Here is a 26,902-nt window from a genome sequence, read left to right as displayed (position 1 = left end):
GTGTGTGTGTGTGTGTGTGTGTGTGTGTGTGTGTGTGTGTGTGCGCGTGTGTGTGCGTGTGCGTGTGTGTGTGTGTGTTGCTGGAGTCATCTCAGAATAACTAAGAGTAAATTGAGTTTTGTAGCATGCATGTTTGTCATTCAAAGGGGGCCCTGGTAAGATGTGACGGCCTTATAAGGAGATTGTACGGCGGGGTTATGTCTTTGCGCATGAGTAAAACTTTATCTTAAACCTTACAGTCTTCTAAAGTGTGAGGCACTGGCACTTCTGTGCATTAGATATGGCACTGGAAGACTGCAGTTGATGAACCTTGTAAAACTGTAGTGGTAATATAGCCTATGGCCTGATATGTTCATATTCTTTCTTTGGTCATTTCTTCATCAGTTCCCAGCCATTAGGAAAAAAAAGTGAAGAATAGTCGTAGGCTTAGTTTTGTAAGCAAAGGATCAGTAAGCAGGGATTCATGTTATACTTCATTGTTAGTTGGGCTCAGGGTTGTTAAATAACTTGTAGCGGAGTTTATGCACCCCAGTCTTCAGATTTACTCAGGTTATTCTTAGGTATGAGAATCAGTTTGTGTTTGGTTCACAATGTTAGATAGGTCATGGCATAGTAATATTTAGTAAGTAGTAGTAATACTTTTCCTGCCTTTATTGATAGTACCAGTGGAGATTGACAGGAAACAGTTAGAGAGAGACGGGGAATGACACGTAGCAAAGGTCATTGGGATCGGGATTTGAACCTGCGACACGCTGTTAGGCTGCATTAGAGCCTATATGTGGTATGTGCCTGGACCGCTAGGCCAGCGGGCGCCCTGTAAACCTTTCTTTTACCTTTGTAAAGAATTCTACTACCTTCAATTCATGTACCTTGGAATCTGCTCCCCAGGACCTTTCTTGGAAAGAATTCCTATCCCTTGGTTCACCAGTGTGTGCTTTATGACCCTACGATAAGTACTGATACCTATAATGTGGAAATCTGTACAATATGTTCTTTTGAAAATTCCCTAGGCCTGGCCAGAGTTGCGTTTTAGGAATTCATGTGTGTCTGCAAAGTTGGGAAGCATAGAATGTGTGTGTACACATTGAAAACCCATCTGTGTTCCCTGTGCAATGAGTGCCAGCAAAGGCGTGCCAGAGCACATGTTGCAACATGCATGATGTGTCTAGAGATTCGTTCTCAATGGGTAAGGCTGGGGGGTTGAACAGTCTGTGCAGTTTGCCTATGGCTACATAGCAAATATGTGTCTGTAGGACCTTCGATTGGGTGATACCCTGACAAATCTGTTCATGTCATAGACCATTCATGACTCAGTAAGGATGTTTAGTTTTTCTCACTGCTGAGGTGATGGAATAGACATTCAAAAGGCATGCCTTTTGAAATTAATAATAATAGTATAATGATAAATGAAACACTTTAATGGTTAAATGTTCAAAGGGCGCTTTTCCCTGTCTGAGGTTAACAATCAGACTTATTACTAAATTTCAAAAGATTAATACCTTTGTAGTTTGTACTTTGACTTGTAGATAAAACCAATAGTAACTGAGGCAAACAACCCAACCATCTACACTTTGTGGCCAACGCAGGCCTTCATCCAGGACGTATAATAATGTTTATACTGATACTAGTACTTTTCAAAGCAGAATTACAAAGAGCTTTATACACAATAAAGCCATGATTAATAAAACCCAATAAGATGAACAATGAAGATATCAGACACAAAACATGTTTAAGCTCCTTGTGACTATTGCAATTTATTAACAACACATCCGTATGACCTATGGATTCAGACGTAAGCATAGTTAAGATAAGACAAAACTGAATTGCATAATGATGTATAATGACGATGATAAGCGTGTTATAAAATCATTAATACATGAGGCCATGATATGCTCTGTATAGTATTATGTTTAGAAACACCCGTAGCATGATATAATCACACTATACGCCATGATATAATCACACTATACGCCATGATATACTTATGATATACTGCAGCCTCTCATGTATTATTGCAACTTGACATCTATTGAGTGTGCCTGCTTAGTAGGGTAAAGGAATATGGATACTAGAAGGGCTCCCCAAGTAAACGTTTATATAGAGTAATAGTAAGTAAGTAATACTTTTAGGATATTGGTATATCAGCATTATTTAAACTCACTGTTTATATAAGATATAAGATGCTAAAAGTAAAATATTTTATTCCCCATTTCATAGAGGATAATTCACTGTGTAAAATAATTGGTATTGTCAATTTAGTGATTGTATTTGTGGAGCCTTACTTACCAGGCTGCTATTAATGAGCACCTGTGTTAACTGTGCATCTACAGTAATAGCCTACATGGCATTATACCTTGCCAGCTGTTGCAGTTGTGAAACCAGTCTACGACAGTTGATGACAGGTCCCTTAGACCAGGGACACCGCTCCTTTTGTTTTGTTTTTTAATTTAGAGTAGCCAATTATTTTATACCCCCTTTTTCTCCCCAATTTAGTCGTTATGCCAATTAATTCCTCCCCACACACACTTCTGTGTTGTCACTGCTGTTGTATCCTACTGACTCACCTGGCAGTGAGGAGCCCCCACCAGGAGGACGTAGAGCCTTCGTCCTACTCCTCCCGCCCCCAACACTCCCTGCTGACAGGTGCCGCCCCAGCCCGTAGGAATACATGCAGTGACATTTATCACCCTCCCCCGAACACGGACCAATTGTGTTCGCACAGACGTTCAACAAAGCCGGATGCACCACGGTGGATTTGAACCCACAACCTCTGTGGTGGTGGGTAGTGACTTTTACCACTGCGGCACCCGAGCGCCCAAGGGACACCACTTCTTAGTCTATGACTAAGAAGGAGCAACTGAATACAAAACCAAAACAAGGCCTTTTCATGACATCATCAACCGCTTGCACCAGAAGCCACTGTAAGGCCTTGCCAGATTGAGCAGCCGTGTTAAAGTTGTTGTAATGAGTCTTAACCACGTACACTTATACTTACACTTATACTTATACTTCATCGTACGACGAATAGCTAAAATAAGCAATCTATAAGCTCACAACGCCTCACAATGTGTGACACATGAGCTTGTAGATTTGCTATTTTTCACTATTTTGTTTTGTGGACACCAGGTTTAACCTGGTTAAAGTGTCCCTGCAGTAGCCTCACACACCTCAGTGTCTTGTCCTTTATGACTAGCAGTAAGGAGATTGAAACACTAAGAAAGGTCTATTTTTGTGTGAACTGGTGCTGCCAAGCACATTTCTGTCTTACTCTTGTCATGCATTCGGAAATGTTTTAACTGAACGTTTCACTTCAGTGACTGGTTATTTATGTAGCATGGAGTTGGACCAAGTATGGCCCACCACCGCATTCATAAACTCTCCGTCAGGTTCCCAGGGCTGTAATCGGAATGTATTTAATTTCACGTCCTGTTTCCAGTGCCAGAGATGTAGTGAATTATAAATTGACATAGACCTGGGCTGGGGTGGGTTCTGGAATCCTGGCGAGCCAATCACGGTGCTTCATATTGGGGTGGGGACAGTCCAACCCCCATCGTCTGGTTCTCTGCTCTCCTGCCAGGTCAGTGGCCTTTGCATCTGTGTGTTCTGGCCACTGGTTCCCTTCCTGTGGGGAATGATGGGGTTATTCGTAGGCCTCTGACCATGTAAAAGTCTTTTGCACGTGGAGACTAAAAGACCTTTGGACCTTCCAGGCAGATGGCCCAGAGTCTGTTTTGATGGAGCTCGAGTAACCTGAACTATCTGTTGATGTCTGTTTTTATGAAAATCGAACAAAACAAAGGCTCGCATTACCCTATTATGACACTTGTTTTTTAATACACTTTATATACCCCTGTATTATGATGAGAAAATCTAATATTATGGTAGTAAGGGAAAGTTTCTTAATGATGTGTTTACTTAGGGGTGTGAAACTGACACTTCTGACAAACGGCTGAGCAGAGTTGTAGGGTTAAGGTGTAAATATTGTTTTAGTATCTCTACCTGTGAGGGCTGGCAGCAGCTCTCAGCTCTGACAGTGACAGCAGCAGCTGACAAGCTCACAATGCGTCGCATCGCAACGCATTGTGAGCTTGTAGATTGGCTATTTTCAAATGGCCGGAATATATATATAGGGCTGAAGTGGTTAATGTGTGTTTTTTGATAATAATCTAAATCTAGTAGTAACTAGTAACTAAAATCTCTGAGATATAGTGGAGTAGAAGTAAAAGTATTGAAAATGGGAAACACTGAAGAAAGTAAAAATGTACTTGAGTAAATATACCTAGTTACTTTACACCACTGGAAAGCAGCTTGTTTGACCGGGCCCTGGTGAACAATAAAGTGACTCAACAGGAGGACCTCGCTTCACTTCTACTGCCTTACAAAGACAGCACAACTTTGCACCTTTTCTGCATGCCAAGAAAGTCAAAGGTTACTTGGACTTACTGTGGTTTTCACCAATAATTATAACATAAACAAGTGGTGGTCCAGGGGTCCAGGGACCCTCAGGGTTCTTTGAGGGGGTTCCAAATAGACCCTTGCAGGTCTGTAACTCTGAGAGTATGCAAATGTCCATTTGGGTCCATTTGTACATTCTCAGAGTTATAGGTGTCCCTGAAATTAAAATGCTTGAGAACCTCTTCCATAAACTCTATTGTATTCTTGGAGGGGCAGGAAGTAATCTGGTCACTTTCTTACACAGTAAGATCCAGAAAATATATCTGTAAGGGAGTGTTAAATTAACCACATGAACCCTAGCGTCCGTAATATTCTGCAAAAATAACAGATCAACCAGCTCACAACGTTGCATCGACTATGTTTGCCAAAGAGATTTGATGTAGAGGGAACAAAGGAGGGTGCCTCGTAAAGAGCCCTGGGGTCTCCAATCAACAAAGTATGACCGTAGGGTTTTAAGTGGTACTTAAGTCCTTAACAATTAAGTAAGCAATTTCAGTGCTCAGCAAGTGTTACTGGTCAGAACAGGGTATCTTAACAATCCAAAAATCCAAAAAGAGTGGAGCAAGTACACAGCTAACACAGGTCAAGTTTACTAAGTGTAGAGGTGAGTTAAGTGGTTATTAAGCATTAGAACATCGTGGAGAAAAATTGCAGCAGTCTGAATGACTCCATAGGGGAGTTGATATCAGACATGATTGATATCAGGTGAGTTTGGGGTGAGATGTTATCTGGTCAGATTGATGTCAGGCATGGTCTTCCCTCCTGAACATATTTACGTTACTAAGGGATCAAGATGGGTGTTTTCCGTAATGCTAACGCCCTGGTGAAATGTTTCTACTCAGGATGATCTACCAGCTGTCCTAGGACAGCTTGTTTTTTTTCTCAGTTGGTTTGTATCCTGACGAGAGCTCTTTCATGGTTCAAGGTCTCTCGGAAACTATGCATAATTTAAGGCATGTGAAACACAGTTTTTGGTTTGTTTTTTAAGCGTGAGAGAAGTTTTTCCTCCAAAAGTCTCAAGAAGAAAGATGACACTGAAAACATAACATTCAAAGAATGGAAATAGAACTGTTTGTTCATCCTCCTACCCGATTTCATCAATGGAAAGCTATTGCTGTCCATATCCTACCTGGACTGTCAGTCAGCTATTGTAAATGATTTAAAAAATAATTTGCTGGCCCAGATATTATTGCTGGCAGACCAGTTCTGGCCCACAGGCCGCCCGTTGCCTACCACTGCTCTATGTCATTACAAAGCCTATGACCAAAGACAAGACACTGACAAACAATGAGCAACTTAGACATTGAGAATTTTTAAAAAAAAATACTTATTTTACCACCAAAAATCATCATTACCAATAACCATGATTAATGATCGGAATGATCTCTGTAGCTATAATTATGCAGCCCTACTTCGGGGCACAGTCCTACCAAGACATCTCGTCATGGAAATCTTAAGGGACCCCTCTAAGCTATATAGTTATATCACTTTCTATATGGTCTAGCCTTTATCCTGGGCTTAACCCCACACAGACAAATATTTCAACCCAGTTTTCAAAGCAGACGTTACAACCTATGCCTCATATGAAACCGTGGCTATATGGACTTTTGGTCAATGGTCTCCGTGTTTTATGTTTTCGTTTTTATTGCCTTTTTATACTGAACAACATAAAAGCCACAGTCAGGGTAGCCAAACGAGAGCCTCGAAATAATGCAACAACACGTAGATCAAATCACTCCCAACAACACTGACGAGTTTCAGGTGCGTACATACGCAAGTTAATGTTTGACAGGACATTTGATCTCTGAGTTTGGGTGAAGGTTGTTTCGAGATTAAATCGTACAGCAGGTAAACACCCGCTCAAACCCCAGTGGTACCAGGGTCCGACCAGGACAACCAATTGTTTGGCTTCCCGTCCTGAAGAGTCATCATCAGCCCATAGCCTGTGGGGCTGGGAGAAAGGCCAGCAAATGGCAGCGGGATCCCAAGATGCTTTAATCTCCTTCTGTAAACAGGCTGACTGACTAAGTGATATTAAAAGCTGAAGCCATGTTAGGTTAAAGTAGATAGAAGACCCGGGGGTATACAGTTAAAATGTTTTATGTTGAGGACCCCCACATTTATATGCATTTTGTCCACAGACACCCATTTGAAAAGATTTTGTGCCAGGGACCCCCATTCGAATAGTTAAAAAATAAAACATGGCCTAACTTTTCCTCATTTTGATGGGGACCCCCTGGAACCCCCCCCAAGGAACCCTGGGTCACCGGACCCCACTTTGGGCACCAGTGCTTTGGACTGTAGGCCTGCCTAATTGGTGAATTACTTCTGGCGTTACAGACTAACCTCAAAAGAATGGGAGTGAATTCCAAAATATCACAATTCTGACCAGAGAAATACTTTGAAATGGCTGTGAAATGTCTCTCATTGCACTAGTTTAGTGTTTAGTGTTTGTAACTAGCCTGCAGAAATGATTTGAATTTCAGTTTGGTTCTGTGAGAACCGTACCTTAACTGTGGTCGGGCCCCATTTGAACAGAATGCATTGAAAAGGGGTGGATAGAGAACTTCCCCAATCACCAACAGCCCTGTGCACACCACCCCTCTCCCCATGCACACAACTCCCTGTTTAACGTCTTACATATGGTCCTCAAGAATACATTACGGTCAGAAGTCTTTCCAAGTACGCTGTCACGTGTTTCCCCACATTTCATGCTCAGCCATAAATTATTCTGCAGCATGTTCACATTTTTCCTGCCGTGTCATGATTTGCTGAGTTTAACTTCCTGTCATGTGTGGACAAAACAACACGAGCCAGGATTTGGGGATGAAAGGTTGATGAGGCAGATACCACACATAGATGGTCTGATCCATAATGTTCTGACTTATACTTGGACCCTTATAGAATTAATAATAATATGATAAAGTGTATAAAGCACTTTAAAAGAGATTTACCAATAGATTAAAAGGAAAAGAATGATGCGCAAGCCAATAAAATAAGTTAAATATGTACAGTAAAAAGCAAGTAAAAACTAAAAAGTTAGGCCACAACAAAGCCCTGCAACATGTACACATTATTTAGGCATTGATCCAAAGCCAGTGACCTTGGGTTTGTCCTTTCAAGCTTGCACAGGGTCTAAGGTCACGAAAGACCATATGTGACTCATTATTTGTCTGTAGTAGTAAACATGTTAACTGTTTTGGGGGTTTTGTATGTTATTTTGTAATTTTGACCAAAACTGTGAACCCTATCGATCTTCAATGGCTTTTAAATCATTTTAATGGACAACATTTTGACTATTTTACGTCAAAACAATGATTTTGACCCTTTTCACTACCTTTGTCCTTGACCCAATCATCACCAAAATGTAATCAGGTAATAATCTACAGCTGTTTTCTCTTAAAGTTACTAACAAACAGACATACATGTCCCCTGCCTTGGGGAGGGGACGAGGGCATGTTTCCAGGACGGAGCATTAAAATATAATGGTAAAAATGACTGGCATAGAAGAGAAACTATAAACGTTTTTAAGAGGTGATGTAAAATATGGTACAGATTGTACTGTAGGAAGGTTGATCCAAAACCTAGGGGCCCCTAACTGCAACCGTCCTGTCCCTCTCTTATAGCAGTGCCCAGTGGAAATTGTTTCCAGCTGGGAGACGGAGTCACAGTCATGATGCTGAATGTATGGTCCGCTTGACCCTAATTCATACTTAATGGCATGCCGGTGTCGCGCCATTGATAGCCAAATCTACAAGCTCACAGTGTGTCGTGATGCGATGCATTGAGAGCTTATAGATCTGCTATTTTGGGCGCGTGACAGCGGCACGCCACTGGGTATAAATCAGGCATTAGGCCCAGATGTGTGAGCAGAGTTGTAGCATAGCTGAGGCCCTGCTTGAGGCCTCTGGGGATTAAACAGCAACTGTTCTAATTATTGAATATAATTGCTGGTCAGGATCCACAGTAATGGCATATCCGGGGTTTTTCTCTTTAATGCTTGACATCACAGCAGACAGGGGGGAGGGGGGGGGGGGGTTGACCGGGGGAGGTTTCTGAGTGGCCAGTGAAAAAGGAATGAGAGCAAGCGATGGGGCAGGTTGTGTCATAACTGGTTCAGTGTAACACCACAGTTTCCCAAACACTGAGTCGACAAATTTCTATGGGTCACCAGTAAATATTCATTTACTTTTTGTTTCCTACATTTTGTTTTAAATTATTATTTCAAAACTTAAAAAAATGGAAAAAAGCACAATTGTTCATGAATTAAAAACAAATTCAATGATTTTTCAAAAGAATGTCATGAATAAATAAAAAAGAAATCCAAGAACTTCCATAAATTAGAAAGCAAATGTTTAAGAAGTAGTGACAATAGCTGATCTGCAAGCTCACAACGTTGTGAGCTTGTAGATCTGCTATTTTCACTAGCTTGGGTCCTGGGGGAGACATAAAATTTCTCTTTTGGGTCTCGAGGTTTGAGGAGGTGCTCTGCACCACAATACGTGCATGTTCCCCTTTCTAACAGTCACTTCCTGTGAGCTAAAAACAGATAGGTTGCTGGATGTCTCTTTGCTCTCTCTCTCCGTCTTTGTCTTAACACAAAAAGTCGAGTCCTGGCAACACTTGCATTGACTTTGACGTTTGCAAATTGGTGGTATATGAAAATGTTGTGCAATATTTTCATTGTGATCGTGATTGTGGAGGCCGAACAAGTGTTGTGGGTTTTTAGCTAGTGTTACACTGCAGTAAGTAATGAGTTTCAGCAATGTGCCAGACGTGTTTAGCTTAACATAGACCACAGCTTATAAACTCATTAACCTTGCTGACTGGGGACACGGCTCAGTTCAATCCAGTCCACCTCGCTCCGCTGTGTCTCTGACTTTTCTGTCTCAATCTCTCTTTGTCTTTCTCCCTTCTCTCTTTCCATCTCTTCCTCTCCTCTTCTTTTAAGTCTCTCTTTCTCTCTCCCCTCACCATCTCTCTCTGTCTCTCTCCCTCTCCACTCCATTTTAGTCTCTCTTTCTCTCTCCCTCTCTCCATCTCTTTCTGTATCTCCTTTTCCAGGGTACCGCTTCTCTTTCTCTCTCCCTCTTGCTAGCTCTTCCTATATCTCCGGTCTCCACCATTCTCTGGACTCTGCAGGGTCTCTCCACTGGTGGTGGACTACCGGTGGAGCAAGACGAGGCCCCCAACTCCCCTGACTATTGAAAGGGAGGAGGTGGAGGTTGTGGACACCTACTGTACAGGGTCCTGGGAGGACACATTAGCAAAAAACTAGACTGGACCGAACACTACCCTCTACAGGAAGCTGTTCTTCCTGATGAGGCTCAGGCTTCAATGTGTGCAACAGGCTGCTGCTGTTGTCCTGCAGTCTGTCAACACACAATGCAACATCAACACAAGGGACACTAACAAACTGAACTGGTTAGGAAGGCTGGCTCCATACAGTTGGAGTTCAACTGGACAATCTTGGGGAGGTTATGGAGGTGAGGATGAGGAGGAAACTGGACACTATATCCTGCACACACACCCTTCCCATACTCCCACTTTCTGGTGTGTTTGCACTACTAGGATCATGTGTATTTAGAACTTTGACAGATGCCTGTTATATGGATAACTGCTGAAAGACTTTACATATGAACTAATAGGCTGTTGATAGATTACATATATTCATCCAGATACTGTTGACGGTCTGTTGACAGACATTCTCATATTCTCTTGATATGCTGTACTCATATCCACTCTTATATTCGTTTTTGATAGATTGTACACTTCATTCAGAATTCTCAGTGTTGATAGACTGTTAATAGACCATGCATAACCCCCTGTATACTCATTGTTGAAAGACTGCACATTCAATATATATTCACTGGTGATAATGTAGCTATAGCAAGTATATTTATCATTTATTATTTAATGTAGATTCATATATTTATTTTTATATCCTCTCCTCTGTTTTAGTCTCTCTTTCTTCCTCCCTTGCTCTCTCTCTCCATCGTCCTCTCTTTTCCCTCTTTCTCTCTATTTTCTCTCTTGCTCTCTTTGACACAGGAATTTAGACTTTGCTTGGTGGGAGTTCAGGCTCAGCCGTGGGTGTAGTGTAGTGGTTGTACAGTACGGTACAGTTGCTGGGCTCAGGTCAATGGGTCTAAAATTAGTGCTGTCTGATCATAATGAGAAATGGCTTGCAGGTCTGGGTGGAGGGTCGCTACAGTGCACTGATCCATCATTTGTCTTGTAAGGCATTTACTGTACATGTTTGATACAAGACAGTGAAGGAGATTACATGCAACGTGTGTTTTGAGTGGAGTCCAGACATCTCTTCAGGGCTACAACTATTGATTATTTTCTTAGCGATTATTCTATCGATTACTTTTTCAATTAATCGAGTAATCTTGAAGCACATTTTTTTATATATAAAAAAAAATTTGCTCACAAAATGCGAAAATTGATCTACAAGTGCGCAACGTGATTGCGATGTGTTCTGAGCTTGTAGATCTGCTATTTTTGAAAATGTTTGAAAGTCGATTATTTGATTAAAATCAATTCGTTGTTTGATTAATTGTTGAACCCCTATACCTCGTTTTCCGTGCCTACGTGGTACGCACATCTCTCACCGTTGCCTCTGGTTTTGAGGCGCTTCAGTGGGGTCTGGCATTCCTGTCCTGGGATGACTGTGCTCCTGGCCTGGCACAGGAACCGTTGATACTGTTCTGCCATCACACTGCCCTGTGGGGGACGGTGGACCTGTGCCAATTTGTCAACATGAAGCAGCTTAGCATCCCCAGATCAAACCCAATGGTTCTGACACAGGCGAGAGGTACTGTGCGTGCCTCTATAACTGGATGCTGCGCTATAGCTGTTAGCCGCAAGCAGCTGTCCTCCAAATGTTGTCTCTGTAACTGTTCATTGACACCCGTTGTCCCTGTGAAATCTGACATTCTGCCTGGGTATATGTGTCATGCAGCAGGTGAGGTTTTAAAAGGTACAGTTTTGTACATGGAGGACATCGGATTTTCAAACAAGCTCCATGAGTGCAAATGGCTTGTTAGAAAACAAAGAACAAAACGAAGAAACCTCTGACTTTTTATTAGTATTTTACACTAATTCTTAGTACTACATAGCATCTGTTGATGTGCAGCAACCACACACATCAGGTCATGATGTAATTTCCTATTGCCAGTAACAGTTTACTGAAGCGCCAAACACATGTGTGATGTGTGAAACTCATTTCTGAACACCCTATATCGTCAATATCCATTTCTTTTTTTAAATACTTTGTCTAACAGGTCCGTTCATAAAAGTCCTTGCGGACTTGTTTCCAATGAGGGCCTTGGTATTCAATTCATAGGCATATATAGTGGCACCACAGTTCAAATATCATTACAAAATAAACAACAAAAAAAATAAAAAAGAGGGGTTTTGTGCAGTGGGTTTGTTCCCCCATGTGTAGTTGCTGCTCATTGCTTGTGTTTTGCAATTTCAATCAACATGAATGGTCATGTAGTGTGAGCTCACAATGTGTCGCATCACAATGCGAAGCGTTGTGAGTGTATAGAGCTGCTATTTCCGCTGTTTAAAAAGTATTTAAGAATTTGCCCATAACTGGGAGTGGAACATCAGGGTTAATGTGGTTAACATTTTGCCTTCTGTTGACTAAGGTTCAACAACTGTGTTTATAGTATACAGTGCATATGAGATGTTGTAAAGCTATCTCATGTACCAAGCTTTCACTATAGTAAACTAAATAAATGCAGCACAGACTGAGGCCATTGCCATTGAATGTTTAAAGCTCCAATCTGGGATTCATTTTAATTGATGTATGGTTAATGTATCTATTTATATGGTGGAGTAATTGGAAACACATTTTGCCGTGGTACTCTGGTATTGAGGAAAGTAGGGAAATGGTCATATACTATACTAGAGGTTCGGGCCGCTATGCGGCCCTCACATCTAGTAGCCTGGCCCTCACATCTGGTAGCCTACAATATCGGCTATATACTATTATTACACAGACACACGGAGTAAGTCAATACATAGTTAGGGAAAGTCTGATTTATACTGCAAAATGAATGCGAGTCGTCAGTCAATAGGAGACTCAGTAGTAGACTCTGCAAGTCTCTGCCGTTCATCAAATGATTAGCTTAGGAATGCAACAAAAACAGAAAAATATCCATGAATTCAAAGCTTTGTGGGGTGTGTAATTGTTAGAAAATAAGTCATTTTTTGGGTGAACTACTGCTTTAATATAGATACAGGAGTAGCTAGCCTTAGCAGCGTGCATGGGAGTCTACCATCAGCAACACTTACATCATCATATGCTAACTTTGTGCCTAATACAATCATATGTTTCACGTTACCTCGTCCGTTCCGTTGATACTGTTCTGCCATCTTTGTTGGAATGTGAACATCATTTGAATGACCTCTCAAGCTTTATTAATAATATTGTCACAGTAATAACTTTTGGTTTGGTACTATTGAGACCCAAACCTAATTATGAATCAGGTTTTACAGTACATATGCTCTACCTCGTTGTGTGCACAATTAATTGACTGACCACAAGTTGACATGTCGACCACAAGAACCGAGTGAACCGTGCAGTGCCTTGTAACGTATTTCACAGGTTCGGGGTTTGTTTCCATATACTAAGGCAAAGTTCAGGTTCTCAGAAGAACCTAATGAGTTATGGGAACCCATGGGAGGAGCAAGCAGTGCTGTTGCTCTGGTAAAGCTTAAGTGAAGACACTGCTGTGCTGTGGCATTAGTCCGATGGTCCAGTGTTCCGAAGTTCTCTCACAAGCGTTAGCTGGCACGACCTCAACAGTTTTATGACATACCGCCCCTTCATGGTTGGCTCATGGTTTTCATGAAAATGTAAACAAAAACAATCATAGAACTTTTCAGCATCTGGAAGGTTCAGGGTTACCCTTCATAATCAAAAAGAGTCTCTCCTCCTCACTGTTTTTTTCCGGGTTAATAAATGAAGAACACAACGCTAAGTGGAGGTTAAATGAAGCATGTCCTCTTCCATTCTTAGATGATGAGGTGCAATCCTCTTTCAATGTCGGAACCTGGTATATTTAGCCTAAGCAATTTGCAGGCCTCTTGCTTACAAATTCCTAGAATGTGTTGTGAGAGGACAAGTTGTTTATTTGACCAACTCAAAGAAATGGCCTGTGGAATGACCCAAGAGTAGCAATATGAGTCAAGTTGGCCCAGCCATTAGTGGTTTCCATTGACTTGTGGTTAATAAATAACTCACCAACTAGTGGTCTAATGTGAGCTTTGTAAATTTATTTACTGAAATCAGGGCAAACTCACCTGATCCATTAGGGCACATAGGCCAGCAGGCCATTCTCGCCTTATCCATTTGTCAGACAAATATCTGGTATTTTCTGAGAAGAATTAGACATTGATTCTGTCTTTCTTGGTGTTTTGTTTTGTTCTCTGCGTCAAGCACGGGAAACCAGCGACACGCCAAGCATTGATTACTGGTGACAGGGGCTTGTACAACCAAACAGACGCATACCAGCAAACACGTTTATTGGAAAATAAACTATTTCAAGTTCAAGGATCACAGTTGAAAAACAAAACAAAGGTGTCACCCCTTTTTTTTTTACACGCTTTGAACGTTCTTCCTGTTTCGTGAGAGAGGTACCTCTGTGTGAGTGTGCAAGCTGCTGTTCTTTCCTTTACTGCGGTAGGTGTGGGGTGACCAAGTTCAAGCTCAGTGAACGGAGGGGTTCCTTCCTAGCAAGCAGGCTAAGCGGAGCAGACAGACGACTTAGAGCGAGCTCTGCTCTGTCTGTCAGTGACCAAGCTGGGGCCTGCAGGCTACTGCTTGGATGTCACTGGGAAAGAGACCGTCCTAATATTACATTTTCTCCCCCCCCCCCCCCCAATCCTTTGTCTGATGCGTAAATGCTTCTAAATCAAGAGAGCCAAGCAGATGAAAATGGGACAGCAATTTCCTGTTGTCTTTTTGAGGATTCCTCCTTGGTCCTTCTCTTTTTCTGCACTTGACATTTATTACAGTAGACTATGTAGGGTCCTCTCTTTTACTTCAGTTGACATTTATTATATTATGTAGGTTAAAGCGGGCGGAGGGCTGATGCCTCAGCAAAACAGGGGCAAATACTGTACTTGATGCCATTAAAGGTTTTCAATGGACTGGTTTGTGGAGTTGGTTCTGAGAGACTGTGTTGTTTGGCTCTAATGTGTTTCCTCACACAGTGAAAGTAAAAAAAAAAAAAACTAAACAGGAAAAGCTAAGCTGATGCATTAAGCAAGAGGAAAGCAACTAAATATAGGTTGCAATATATTTTTAGGACTAATTATTATGAAGACGCATGTTTTTGAGTGAGGGATTCCTTCCTTGTGCTCCATCCAGTAAACAAGCACCTCTTGAGCAACCTTGTTGAGATCTCAGGATACCACTCTGTGCTCGTCAGGGAGAATAATGAAGCTTTGGGCTGAGAGCTGTGAGGAACAGTCCAGGGTTTGATTCGTAAATTAACCACTTAAACCCCATATGGGTGACCAACCGGAGTCCCTCAGGGCTCTATACTAGTGTATTTTCTGTTTGTGAGCGTTTGCTGAAAATAACCGATCGCCAAGCTCACAACGCAACGCAACGTGTCGCGTTGTGAGCTTGTCGATCGGTTATTTTCAGCGAAAGCTGTCCCCACAATACCTATGTTGGGGTTTAAGTGGTGGGAAGGGGGGGGCGCTGCATTTTCTCTACCGCTGTTTGTTTTGTGTATACCCTATACATAAAACACAAATAGCCGATCTACAAGCTCACAACCCGTCGCATGAGCTTGTAGATCTGCTATTTGTATGTATATATGTATTGGAACACCAGGGTTAATGTGGTTAATGTACATTTTAATGTAATTATTAACGTGTGATATTATCAAACATAATCAGATCTTATCTGATTCTCAAAAGGAAATGCATGTATTTTCATTTAGTCTGACCAGAAGCAGGGATTAAACGTATCCCCCCTGGCGATAAAAATGAATGAGGGGGTTATCAAAAGCAGAGGCATGGTTCCCCCCATGTTTCCCACAAAAACGAACCCTGGTCCCTTTCTCCTCAGTATCTGTCTGTGTTATAAAACTGCAGTGCCTTATCTTTCCCTCTCTTATAACTGTACGTTTCCCTGAAGGCCTCTTGCCAACTCAACTATGTTACTCAACTATGTTTTGTGTGTGTGTGTGTGTGTGTGTGTGTGTGTGTGTGTGTGTGTGTGTGTGTGTGTGTGTGTGTGTGTGTGTGTGTGTGTGGGGGGGGGGGGGGGGGGTAACTGAATGCTGTGGTCAGACCAGACGTTGAATGATATTTGCAAGCTTGCAGCATTATGGGATTCCACTGATTACAGTTCTGTAGAGCAGTGGTTCCCAAACGTTTTAGCTTGAGACCCAAAAGATTAATTATATCTTTGCCCGGGACCTAAACTAGTGAAACTAGGGGATCTACAAGCTCACAACATTTTAAAATCTTTTGAAATATATATATATTTTTAAAGTAGGAAACGGAAAAAAGGAGATATTTACTCACAACCCATAAAAATTGGTCCGAGACCCAAAGATGGGTCCCGACCCACTGTTTGGGAAACTGTAGAGATATGTATTTTTTATAGGTCAACATGAAAACACATTACAGTTTCACCTTGAAACCTGACAGCAACGACTTCTCCCGTTACCAACGGTGGGAAACGGATACAAAAACAAATTCCAGCCGAACCGAAACTCCACTGTCCCCCAGCTGCAAAAATGACAACAAAAACAACACTTGTTTTTTTAAGTAGGCTACTCATTCGTTACTTGCTCATTTGTAACACATTTTTGTCATCATAGTTAAAAAAAGGCCCTCGTCAGTATCAACCGACACATGTAATTCGATTAATTTGTGGTCAAAGGGCACTCACTGAGGCATTCACAGTTTATTTGTGGGTTAGTGTACGTGCGTGTGTGGGTGTACATGTGTGTGTGCATGTGTGTGACACACGTGTGTTTGTGCGCGTGTGTGTGTGTGTGTGTGTGTGTGTGTGTGTGTGTGTGTGTGTGTGTGTGTGTGTGTGTGTGCGTGTGTGCGTGTGTGCGTGTGTGTGTGTGTGTGCGTGTGCGTGTGCGTGTGCGCATGTGTGTGTGTCTTGTTTATCTCCTCTATCATGTTTACTCCATTCTGGTGATAAGAATAAAAGACGGAAACAGTATATCTGCGGGTCTGTGGTATGTTTATATTCATAAGTGTTCCTAGAGAGAGGCATGTTATTCTTGGTGTATGTCAGTTCACACATTCCTGCTGGGACAGAGACACAGATCAAAACAACAACAACCCAGTGAAATAATACACTTTAAAATGCTGAGTGTTCATTTAAGTCTGAGACTGAGAGTGTACAAATATTACCCCAGCAACGGACTGTTTGTGGACAGTTTTTGCCGATGTGTACAGGCAAACACCAGAGGTGTCTTAAGGCCACCGCGAAGCGACTCTGCCAGAGTTTTGTCCTGAACAAGGACAACCACATTTTTGACATAACCCGCTGCAAGGCATGGTCTTTGAAGTCATTGTACTTTGCACATAATTTTACTTGCACATATTTGCACATATTTACCTTTACTGCATCATCTCTATATATGATTGCTAAAAAGTTCCCCCTTCATATTCTGAATCAATCCCCATTGCTGCTATGCTGTGTCAAATTACTGTTTAGTTTTTGGAAATAGTCAATATATGAAGAACCACCATTTATTTATTTTTTTCGGGTCAAAGCACTACCCTTGTATTGTAGCCAAGCCTGCATCTTCTGCCTAGAGACCTCCGCGACGGGTCAATTTTGGTTACATGCACTCAGAGTTACAAATGGTTAAATTAACGCTGACGATTTTTCTGTGTACTGTTACCTTTGACACCGATTTATTTACTGAAGAAGCATTTATCAGTACTCCTCTTTATGTTTCCTCTTTACAACCTTTTTTAAAAATACCACATTTCACTGTTTTGCACAATATCATACTCAATAAACTTTACGTTTAATACTTGATTTTCATCTAAAGAGTCAGTTACTGAAGTGGATGTGTTTTGACTTCTCCATGGTTTGTGCTTACTAGTGTTGATATGAGGCCCAAGTCTTCTTCCTGATCACTTCTTCCTGTTCCCTGTGACTTCCTGTTTCCTCTGTCCACGCTCCGCACGTCTTTGTTATTGAGAAGGATAACTTTTTAAACTGGGTCTAATGACGCCTTTTCTGCCTTCATTTGCTTCTCACTATGCTTCATTCAACCACTGGAACTTATGGATTTTCCCAATGTTCAGTTCAGGTCATAATAATGTTTTAAGTCTTGTCTTGTCTACTGTAATGTAGCCTGACAGCCTTAATGTAGCCTTAGAGCCTATATGTCAGTGGTATGCCTTAACCACTAGGCCATCGGTGGCGGTGCCCCAGCCCCCATCTTTCCCCTCTACAGTATGCACCAGGGGTCGGCAGGTAAGTTTGGCCTCGGGCCAAACTTTTTCAAAGACATTAGATGGTGGGCCAGAACACAATCAATGGCTAATTTAGGACCTGGAACAACCTTATATACAATAATAATAACTATATTGTTATACAAGTTACTACATAAAGATGTGGTATAACAATTGATAGAAAGTGGAATCAAATGTTTCACTTAGAGGATATTTAGTTCATCAAAAAGTTTCAAAAGAACATTTTTCAAACAAGAGCTCTTTCAAGGTCTCTTAGAACAGAGAGAAACAATGTATCATTTTAAAGGTTTAATGACATTCACTTTTACACCACATTCAAAGTCTTTGTCCTGGTCCTTCAAAAGTGTACAAAAAGTTTTAAGTGAAAATTCCATTCCAGTGATCCATGGCAGGTGTTTTTCTCTCACATTTCTAAAGCCTTTTCAACTGCAATGAAAAAAGAAATCTTTGCCTGCGGGTGTCGCTGGTGAGGGATTTTGCCTGTCAATCATCGCCTCTGCTCCGCCCCCCCCCAAAGGAAAGGATAGGGGAGGGGAGGGGCGAGGAGGAGAGTGGGCGGGATTAATCGACTGTGACCTCACTGTCGAAGGGCCAAGCTCAGATTACTTTTCAGCCTAATTATTCAGAAAACCCCAGACCACAGAAAATCCACTGAATGTTCAGGTTCAGGTTTTTTGGGTGTAATTGAGGTCATAAAACCCCAAATAAAACATTGAAAATAAAAAAAGTGAAAATGAATGTCATGATACCTTTAAAGGCATACTAGGTAACGTTTTCAACAAAACTAAAGTTAAATTGTATATCTTTTGTGAGTGGCAAAAGTTTCACAACACCCACTCCATGAATTTCACCCCCGGAAGCCTTTTATTTATATATTTTATATTGAACGTGGACTGGGTGGACTTTCCCGGGGAAATGACGTCATCTGGCCGGAAAACGGAGGTGGAAATGCACTGGTTTCCTGTTTGGCCAGGAACTACCGCAACGGTTTCCTGTTTGGCCAGGAACTATCGCGCAAATAACAAAAAGGAACCTCACGCTGATTTTAAGATAATGTAGGATTAGAAGATCGAAAAAGAACAGAAAAAGAAAGCACAGCTCATGGTAACTAATGCTCCACTGGCTAAGAGAAACGATCCGTAGATAGTATAAAACAATTAAAAGATCGCTTTTTGAAACGCTTCCGGCTTCCGGTGAAAACGAATGGAATGCTGGGTAATCGAGGACACGGAAATTGTATGCAGTGACGGTAGTGACCAGCAGAGGTTGCTAAAAATCGTTAGTTGTGAATTTGCATTGTACAACTTTAAGGCATGTGAAACACAGCTTTGGTTTGTTTTCTAAACGTGAGAGAAGTTTTTCGTCCAGAAGTCTCAGGAGGAAAGTTGACAGTGAAAACATAACATTCAATGAATGGAAATAGAACTATTTGTTCATCATGCCTGATTTCATCAATTCAAAGCTATTGCTGTCCATATCCTACGTGGACTGTCAGTCAGATATTGTAAATTATTTACAAAATAATTTTTCGGGCCAGATATTATCACTGGCGGGCCAGTTCTGGCCCACAGGCCGCCTGTTGCCTACCACTGGTATACACCAATCTCTTTGTTAAAGTTAGCCGAGCTATAAGCTATAGCAAGCTCACACATCTCGTAGACCTGATATTCTCAAATGTTCGCCCCCAGAATAGGGATGCTGGGGTTGGTTCATGCGGTTAAGAGACAAGCTTAAAGATTTTGAGAAAATATGTCAACCTCTACTCTCCTGTCCTGATAGGGGTAACAACTAACAACTGAATAAATTAGGTGACTGAGGAAGCACTCCTGGGTAGGGAATAAGCAGTGGTGTAATGTAACTAAGTACATTTACTCAAGAACTGTACTTAAAGGGTAAGACCACTTTGGTAGAGGTTTGGGTTGTGTAGTTACCTTGCCATGATGTAACCCCAAAGGTGGGCACCAAATCAAAAATAATTGCTCCATTGATTAGAAATTGATCATTCTAAATATGCTCCTCATTGACTTACACTGTCCGGTAAAACAACTCTCAAAGTCACTCTTTTAGCACATAAATGAACCCAAACATAGCTGATTCAGGCAACATAGAGCATCACCAAACCCAGTACTGTCAACTTCCTGTTGATTTTACTATTTGAAGATCTGGATCCGGATCCGCTGATCCAGTCCAGGTTTTCTACTTATTAAAAATGGCAAAATCAACAGGAAGTTGACATTTTTATTTAAAAAAAAAACAGTACTGGGTTTGGTGATGTTCTATATTGTCTGAATCAACTTTGTTTGCGTTAGTTTATGTGCTAAAAGAGTGACTTTGAGAGCTGTTTTACCATACAATGTAAGTCAATGAGGAGCATATTTTGAATTATCAATTTCTAATCAATGGAGCAATTATTTTTCATTTCTTGCCCACCTTTGGAGTTACATCATGGCAAGGTAAATACACAACCCAAACCTCTACCAAAGTGGTCTTGCCCTTTAAGTAGGTATTTCTTTACTTTACTGGAGTATTTCCAATTTGTAGTACTTTTACTTCTACTCCACTACATCTCAGAGGCAAATATTATACTTTTACTACTTTAATTATTTGGCAGCTTTAGTTACTAGTTACTTTGCAGATTTAGATTATTATCACAAAACATACATTAACCACTTCAGCCCCATGTATATATTTCGGCCATTTTAAAATAGCCGATCTACAAGCTCACAATCAGCTTGTAGATCTGCTATTTTCAAAAGATTTTTATACATTTTGAACTTGTGAAATGGGACATTCTGCACAATGAGTACTTTTACTTTTGGTACTTTAAGTATATTTTGATGCCAATACTTTTGTACTTTTACTCAAGTAAATTTAGAATTCCAGACCTTTACTTGTAACAGAGTATTTCTACACTGCAGTTTCTATACTTTTACATAAGTAAAGCATTTGAGTACTTTTTCCACCACTGGGAATACGTGAGGGGTGGGGGGACGGCTTATGTGTTGTTGTTGATATTTTATCTTATTTGTATTTGTGTTTGTTCTCTCTCTCTGTCTATCTCTCTGCGTCTCTCGCTCTCTCTCTCTCTCTCTCTCTCTCTCTCTCTCTCTCTCTCTCTCTCTCTCTCTCTCTCTCTCTCTCTCTCTCTCTCTCTCTCTCTCTCTCTCTCTCTCTCTCTCTCTCTCTCTCTCTCTCTGTGTCTCTCTCTCTGTGTCTCTCTCCCATACAGCCTGGGTGGGCTCTCTGTCCATGGGGATGATCTTTTTCTGCTCTCCCATCGTCAGTGTGTTCACGGACATCCTGGGCTGCAGAGTGACGGCCGTGGCTGGAGCCGCCGTGGGCCTGATCGGCTTGTTGGCCAGCTCCTTCGTCAAGTAAGGAACATGTCAACCACACACTGGCACACTATTGGTTATCTGTAAATGATGATAATGAGGAATGCCCATTTATACCAACATGCGTTGAATTATCAACGCTTAAACCCTACCGGTATATACAGTACTTACAGTAGTTGACTGGAGTGTCCCAGGGCTCTATACTATATGCTCCTTTTAATAGCTCATCGCCTTTTTTTTTGCAGAATGGGGTTCATGTAGTTAAATGAAATGATAGATTGACTAATAAAAGTAACGGCACAGTTTATTGCTACAATTTACTGATACATGATTAAATTGATAAGTGACATGTTATAACTCCAATATGCAATGTTGCAGTCAACATTTGTGGAACATTTTAATTAATTTGTTCATTATCTTTAGCTCTATGCAACCAACAGCTGGTTAGTTCCTACTCGCAGGCGTGCGTGCGTGCGTGCGTGCGTGCGTGCGTGCGTGCGTGCGTGCGTGCGTGCGTGCGTGCGTGCGTGCGTGCGTGCGTGCGTGCGTGCGTGCGTGCGTGCGTGCGTGCGTGCGTGCGTGCGTGCGTGCGTGCGTGCGTGCGTGCGTGCGTGCGCACGCACATGAAAACATCCCATAATCACCAAATAACCACATTTATTTTCATTCAGTTGAAGTAACATACCAGTGATCCACCTTCTCTTTGCCAATAGTTTTATTACCATTAATTTGCCCTTATCAGAAGGTTGTCAAACAGTGTTTGCCAGCAAAGAGCAACATTCTTTACCTTAAATTCCATTGCCTTTGACTCTAAGGCAACATAAAGAATGGTATTTACTACATAAACAAACATTTGGAAATGCCTCTGCCCCACCCTTTACCATGTTGGAGTTCTATCCTAATTCAGCTATTAAAAGTGTGGAAATACTCTTTGTGATTAATTGAAATATTTTGCAAGGAATTAACAGGGCTATTACACTAGGCCCGCTACAAACGTCTTCGCCAAAAATAGCTGATTTACAAGTTCACAACACGACCCATTGCGACACGTTGTGAGCTTGTAGATTCAATTTGGTCAATGTTTCTAGATCTGCTTCATGTGGGTTCATGTGGTTAAACCTGTTGAACCACAGAAGCTGATAACTGTTGGCCTAAGGGGTGTGGCCATGACTGTGTAATATAGATTGGTGTGGTGCAAGGCCACCACAGTTAGACCGTACATGCATTGACATTGTCCTTATGTGGCACCTTTCAAGAGAGATGGTGGAAGACTGATTGCTTCCACCTCCAATCTGTGCTTACATACTTATCTGTGAGTATTTCATAGTTATTCACGTGAATAATAGCAGTAGAAATAGAAATAATAATAAATGTATTTCTGTAGCACTTGTATAATAACAAAGTGATGTATACATTACACAAATAAAATAACTATAACTGTAACTCAAATTAACATTAATAAACAAAACAATATTCATTCCACCAAATATGATAATGTAATTCTAGACAATCTTTACATGTTGATAGTAAGTTTCTATGTCTGCAGTTTTTGAAGTCAAACAATCATAGGGATTGAAGTGGAAATAGGGATTTGTATAAAAACACTTAACCACTAAACAACTTAACCAATAAGGATAAAAGTACCTCTCGAGAACAATGTTGGTGTAACAAAACAAAACTTATTTTTATTTTTATGCATACATTTTCAGCTATGAAACAGGTTTCTGAAATGATATGTATTTTGTTCGCTTTAAAAAATACATATTCAATGATTTGCACACATTTTCAAGATTTTTCAAAAATAGCAGATATACAAGCTCATAGCGTGGCACAGAGAGTGCCACGCTATGAGCTTGTATATCTGCTATTTTTCACAGATCCGTTCCCGGTCTTAATGGGTTAAGAAACATAAATAAAACTGTACTATAATACTGTGTAACATCACTCTTTTCGCAGGACCCTGGGCCCCCTGTACTTCACCTACGGCATCGTGTTTGCCACCGGCTGCTCCTTCGCCTACCAGCCCAGCCTGGTCATCCTGGGCCACTACTTCAAGAAGCGCCTGGGCCTGGTCAACGGCATCGTGACGGCGGGCAGCAGCGCCTTCACCATCGTCATGCCCTACGTGCTCTCGGGCCTGCTGGAGCGCGTGGGCCTGCACAACACCATGCGCGTGCTCGCCATCCTCATGTTCATCCTCATGCTGGCCGGCTTCACCTACAGGCCCCTGCTGCCCGTCAAGCCGCGGAGCAGCTCGGGCCGCTGCCCCAAACTCAGCGAGGTCTTCAACCTGAACATCTGGAAGTCCCTGGGATACCGCATCTGGGCCTTGGGGATCCCCGCTGCCCTCTACGGCTACTTTGTGCCTTATGTTCACCTGGTGAGTCGTTGTTGGTGTTGTTGTTGTTCATCATGACAGAGATGGGTGTATGACTCTGGAGTTAAAGTGGCCGCTTTCATGGGAATTGGAAGGTTCCTGGTTCGATTCCCTCTGCTCCGCCTGGGTTACCGGCTGCCGAAGTGTCCTTGAGCAAGACACTGAAATCCCTAACTGCTCCCAATGAGCAGGTGTGTGTGAATGGATGAATGTAATGCACATTGTAAAGTGCTTTGGATGAAGGTGCTATATAAATGCACCAATTTACCATTGAGCTATGACCTCTCCTTTAATCCATTAAGACCGAGAACGCATCTGTGTCAGATTTCTTTGGCTATTCAAAAATAGCAGATCTGTTCATAGCACGGCACTCGGTGCCGTGCTATGAACAGTGAGCTTGTAGATCTATTGTTTTTTGATAAATCGTGGAAAATTTGTGCAAATCTTTGAATATATATACTGTATATATGTTTTAAAGCGAAAAATGTTAACTCCGATCTGTGCTTCTGGGGGTCCCTGCATGGAACAACATATTTTGAGATGGGGGATCTGCGGCCAAATACATATCTAAAAAGAAGTAAAAACAGTATGTTAGCAAGACAATGTTGGAGTTAAAATTTTTCGCTTTAAAAAGATATATATATTCAAAGATTTGCACAAATTTCCCATTATTTAAAATAGCTATGAGCTTGTAGATCTGCTATTTTTTGAATAGCCAACGAAATCTTAAAATGACACAGATGTTTTTCCGGTCTTAATGGCTTAAATATATACTTCTTGGTTTCTTTAGTGGGTAAGCGATTCCCAAACAAGTTGTCCTCAAAACACTCCACGCAGTGGAGGGTTGGGGGGGCTCTGCTGTGCCGAGGGGAGCTCTCGTGAACGCACGAGGCCATCGGCTGTTGGACGGGGCACTCGATCGCTCTGGAGCGCCTCACGAGCCTCATGCACAGGAAGTTGAGTGAAACAAATCTAGTGTTCCTCGACATGGAATGCAAGCTACTGTACGCACACACAGTGTGCTCAATGTTTGTATACAAATAATTGGTCTATTGACCATATTCACATGGCGGCCAGTTTGCTGTTCCTTCATACTCTCTACTATCACTATCACAAACTTACAAATGTGTTTGCATGTTCAGTCCACTTTCCCACCCATACTGTGACATAGAATAACATCACGTGGAGAAAGATATGTGGCCTAATCCTGAACTCCAACAGAGACATCCATTGAATGATGATCCTGTTTTTGCGTGTGTTCTGTGTGGGTTTAGGAGAGTAGTGTATGTTGAAATGGGGACCAAAGGGTCAACAGGGGAGCAGCAACGAAGATATCCTCATAACAGATAGCAAGCGACGTGACTTATATTCACGGGAAAGGCGAGAGGAAGGGCACCCCTTACTCCAGCTGGGGTGTTCCCCAGTCAGTTGTGAGTAATGAGTTTTTACATGGGAATGGGTGCCTCAGGCCTCTCTGAGACCACACCATTAATTTAGTTCAACTCGAGTGTGTCAGGCATTTATACCTGGAGGTTTTTTCTAAAATGCCTTATAATAACCAATAAGGATTAAGGACTGTCCGTGGTTGTAATATGTTAACCACTTAAACACTATATACTTCCTTGGACATGAATTGCGACAATAGCCATTCTACAATCTCACAACGTTCTGTGTTTTAGATCGTCTCTTTTCACTGCATATTCTTGTCTTTTATGACATGCCCGGAATAGGGACACTTACGGTTCATGTGGTTTTCAAAATTACCTACATAGTAACATCAGGATTGCTAATTACTTACAGATCAACTCTTTACACTTTCTGTGTTAAACACAAATTTGACTGTCACAGGCTCAGTACAATTAGTCTAAGGCAACAAATTGCCCTAGACTTTGACGAATATTGACAATAGTCAGTCTAGAAGTTTACAACATGTCGCAGCAGGACAAAGATTTGCCCACAAAAAGTGTCTTGACCCTCTGATTATGTTATTCAGAGACATGCCATCTTGTGGCACAGTAATGTTATACTATGATCCTTCTCTTTTTCTGCCCCTGCTCTCAAAAGCCTCAAAAACCCACAACACTGACTATTATACCATACCAAACATCCTATGCCGTTGTTTCGAAACAGTTTGGCTCTGTTATTTTAGCCTTTTCATCTCCTAAAATATGATTCATAATATAAACATCCAGTTTCATGTTGTGTCATGTTGTTCTCTTCTGCTTTACAGTTTAGGTGACTTAGAACTTGATCTATTTTACACATAATATTTTTTATGGAACGTTTCTATAATATTTCGTAACAGTGAATCCTCAACGGGTCAATGTCAAAGGGTCAAGACTGTTTATGCTCCGTGTGAATGTTGACCTAACCCGAGACTCGCTTTGCTTTGCTCGACTGCATGGCAGAAAACGGCGCTTCACAGCGACTCCCTAATTCCTCCGTACGCTTGTACCTGTATGTGTGTGTGTACACGAGACGGTTCAGCCATGCATCCTGGCGAATGTAAGCAAATATGACAGCGAGACTCGAGCTGCAGTCAGAGTACAGTTAAAGTAAACACGTCTTACGTTTCCCAAGAGTCACACGCTACTATTAGGACTATAGGACGGGAACATATGATATTGGCGAAAACATCTTAGGAGGTGTGAAGGGGAGAGCTGGGATGTGTGGAAGGTGGGTTCAGGAGTTGGCTGTTTATTTGGACAATGACGGCCGTTATTGGAGCGAGGTCAGCCTCTCCTGGGGCTCCTGGCCTGTGTTTTCCCAACACATCTCCAGTGTCTGCTAGTCAGACTGAGACCCCGCTGGGTCTCATGCAGGCCTGGTCACTTATGACAGGGGTTCCCAAATAGCCATAGCCTCTGGCTGCAGAGCCTTTTTGTGAAATGTTTTTTTTATTTAAAAAAAATGTATAGCGAAAATGCCCCAAATAGGGACACCAGGTTCAAAGTGGTTAAAGAGGCACAATAATGTAGACAGGCCACCAACTCCCCCTCTGCACTTACCCAAGGGGAATTAACATGACAGTTAATGCCCTCATTAATGCTGCAAGGCTGCATACATCCTGGTAACTTCCTACAGATATGTAGTCGGTGCCAAGGCGTGTTTATTCAGCCTCTCTACTTCCTCTCTAAGTTCCTACTACTACCTTTTCATCACATGGCTGCCTTAGGACCATTACTCATTGACAACATTCAACTGCTTTCAACCTGGCGTCTCTATAGCGAAAATAACAGAT

General features: G+C 41.7%; 1 protein-coding gene across 1 annotated transcript in view; it reads left to right on the top strand.

Annotated features, from left to right (window-relative positions):
- slc16a10 (solute carrier family 16 member 10) overlaps nucleotides 1-26,902 on the top strand; it is a 51,906-nt gene that overhangs the window by 5,685 nt on the left and 19,319 nt on the right. The window contains exons 2-3 of the mRNA XM_080453610.1: nucleotides 21,179-21,323; nucleotides 23,241-23,664. Of these exons, the coding sequence (XP_080309736.1) occupies nucleotides 21,179-21,323; nucleotides 23,241-23,664 (569 nt within the window). The remainder of the gene's footprint in view (nucleotides 1-21,178; nucleotides 21,324-23,240; nucleotides 23,665-26,902) is intronic.

The sequence above is a fragment of the Gymnoscopelus braueri genome, assembly GCF_963280865.1.
Source record: "Gymnoscopelus braueri genome assembly, chromosome: 16".
Classification (NCBI taxonomy): domain Eukaryota; kingdom Metazoa; phylum Chordata; class Actinopteri; order Myctophiformes; family Myctophidae; genus Gymnoscopelus; species Gymnoscopelus braueri.
This window is presented reverse-complemented; position numbering and strand designations above follow the sequence as displayed.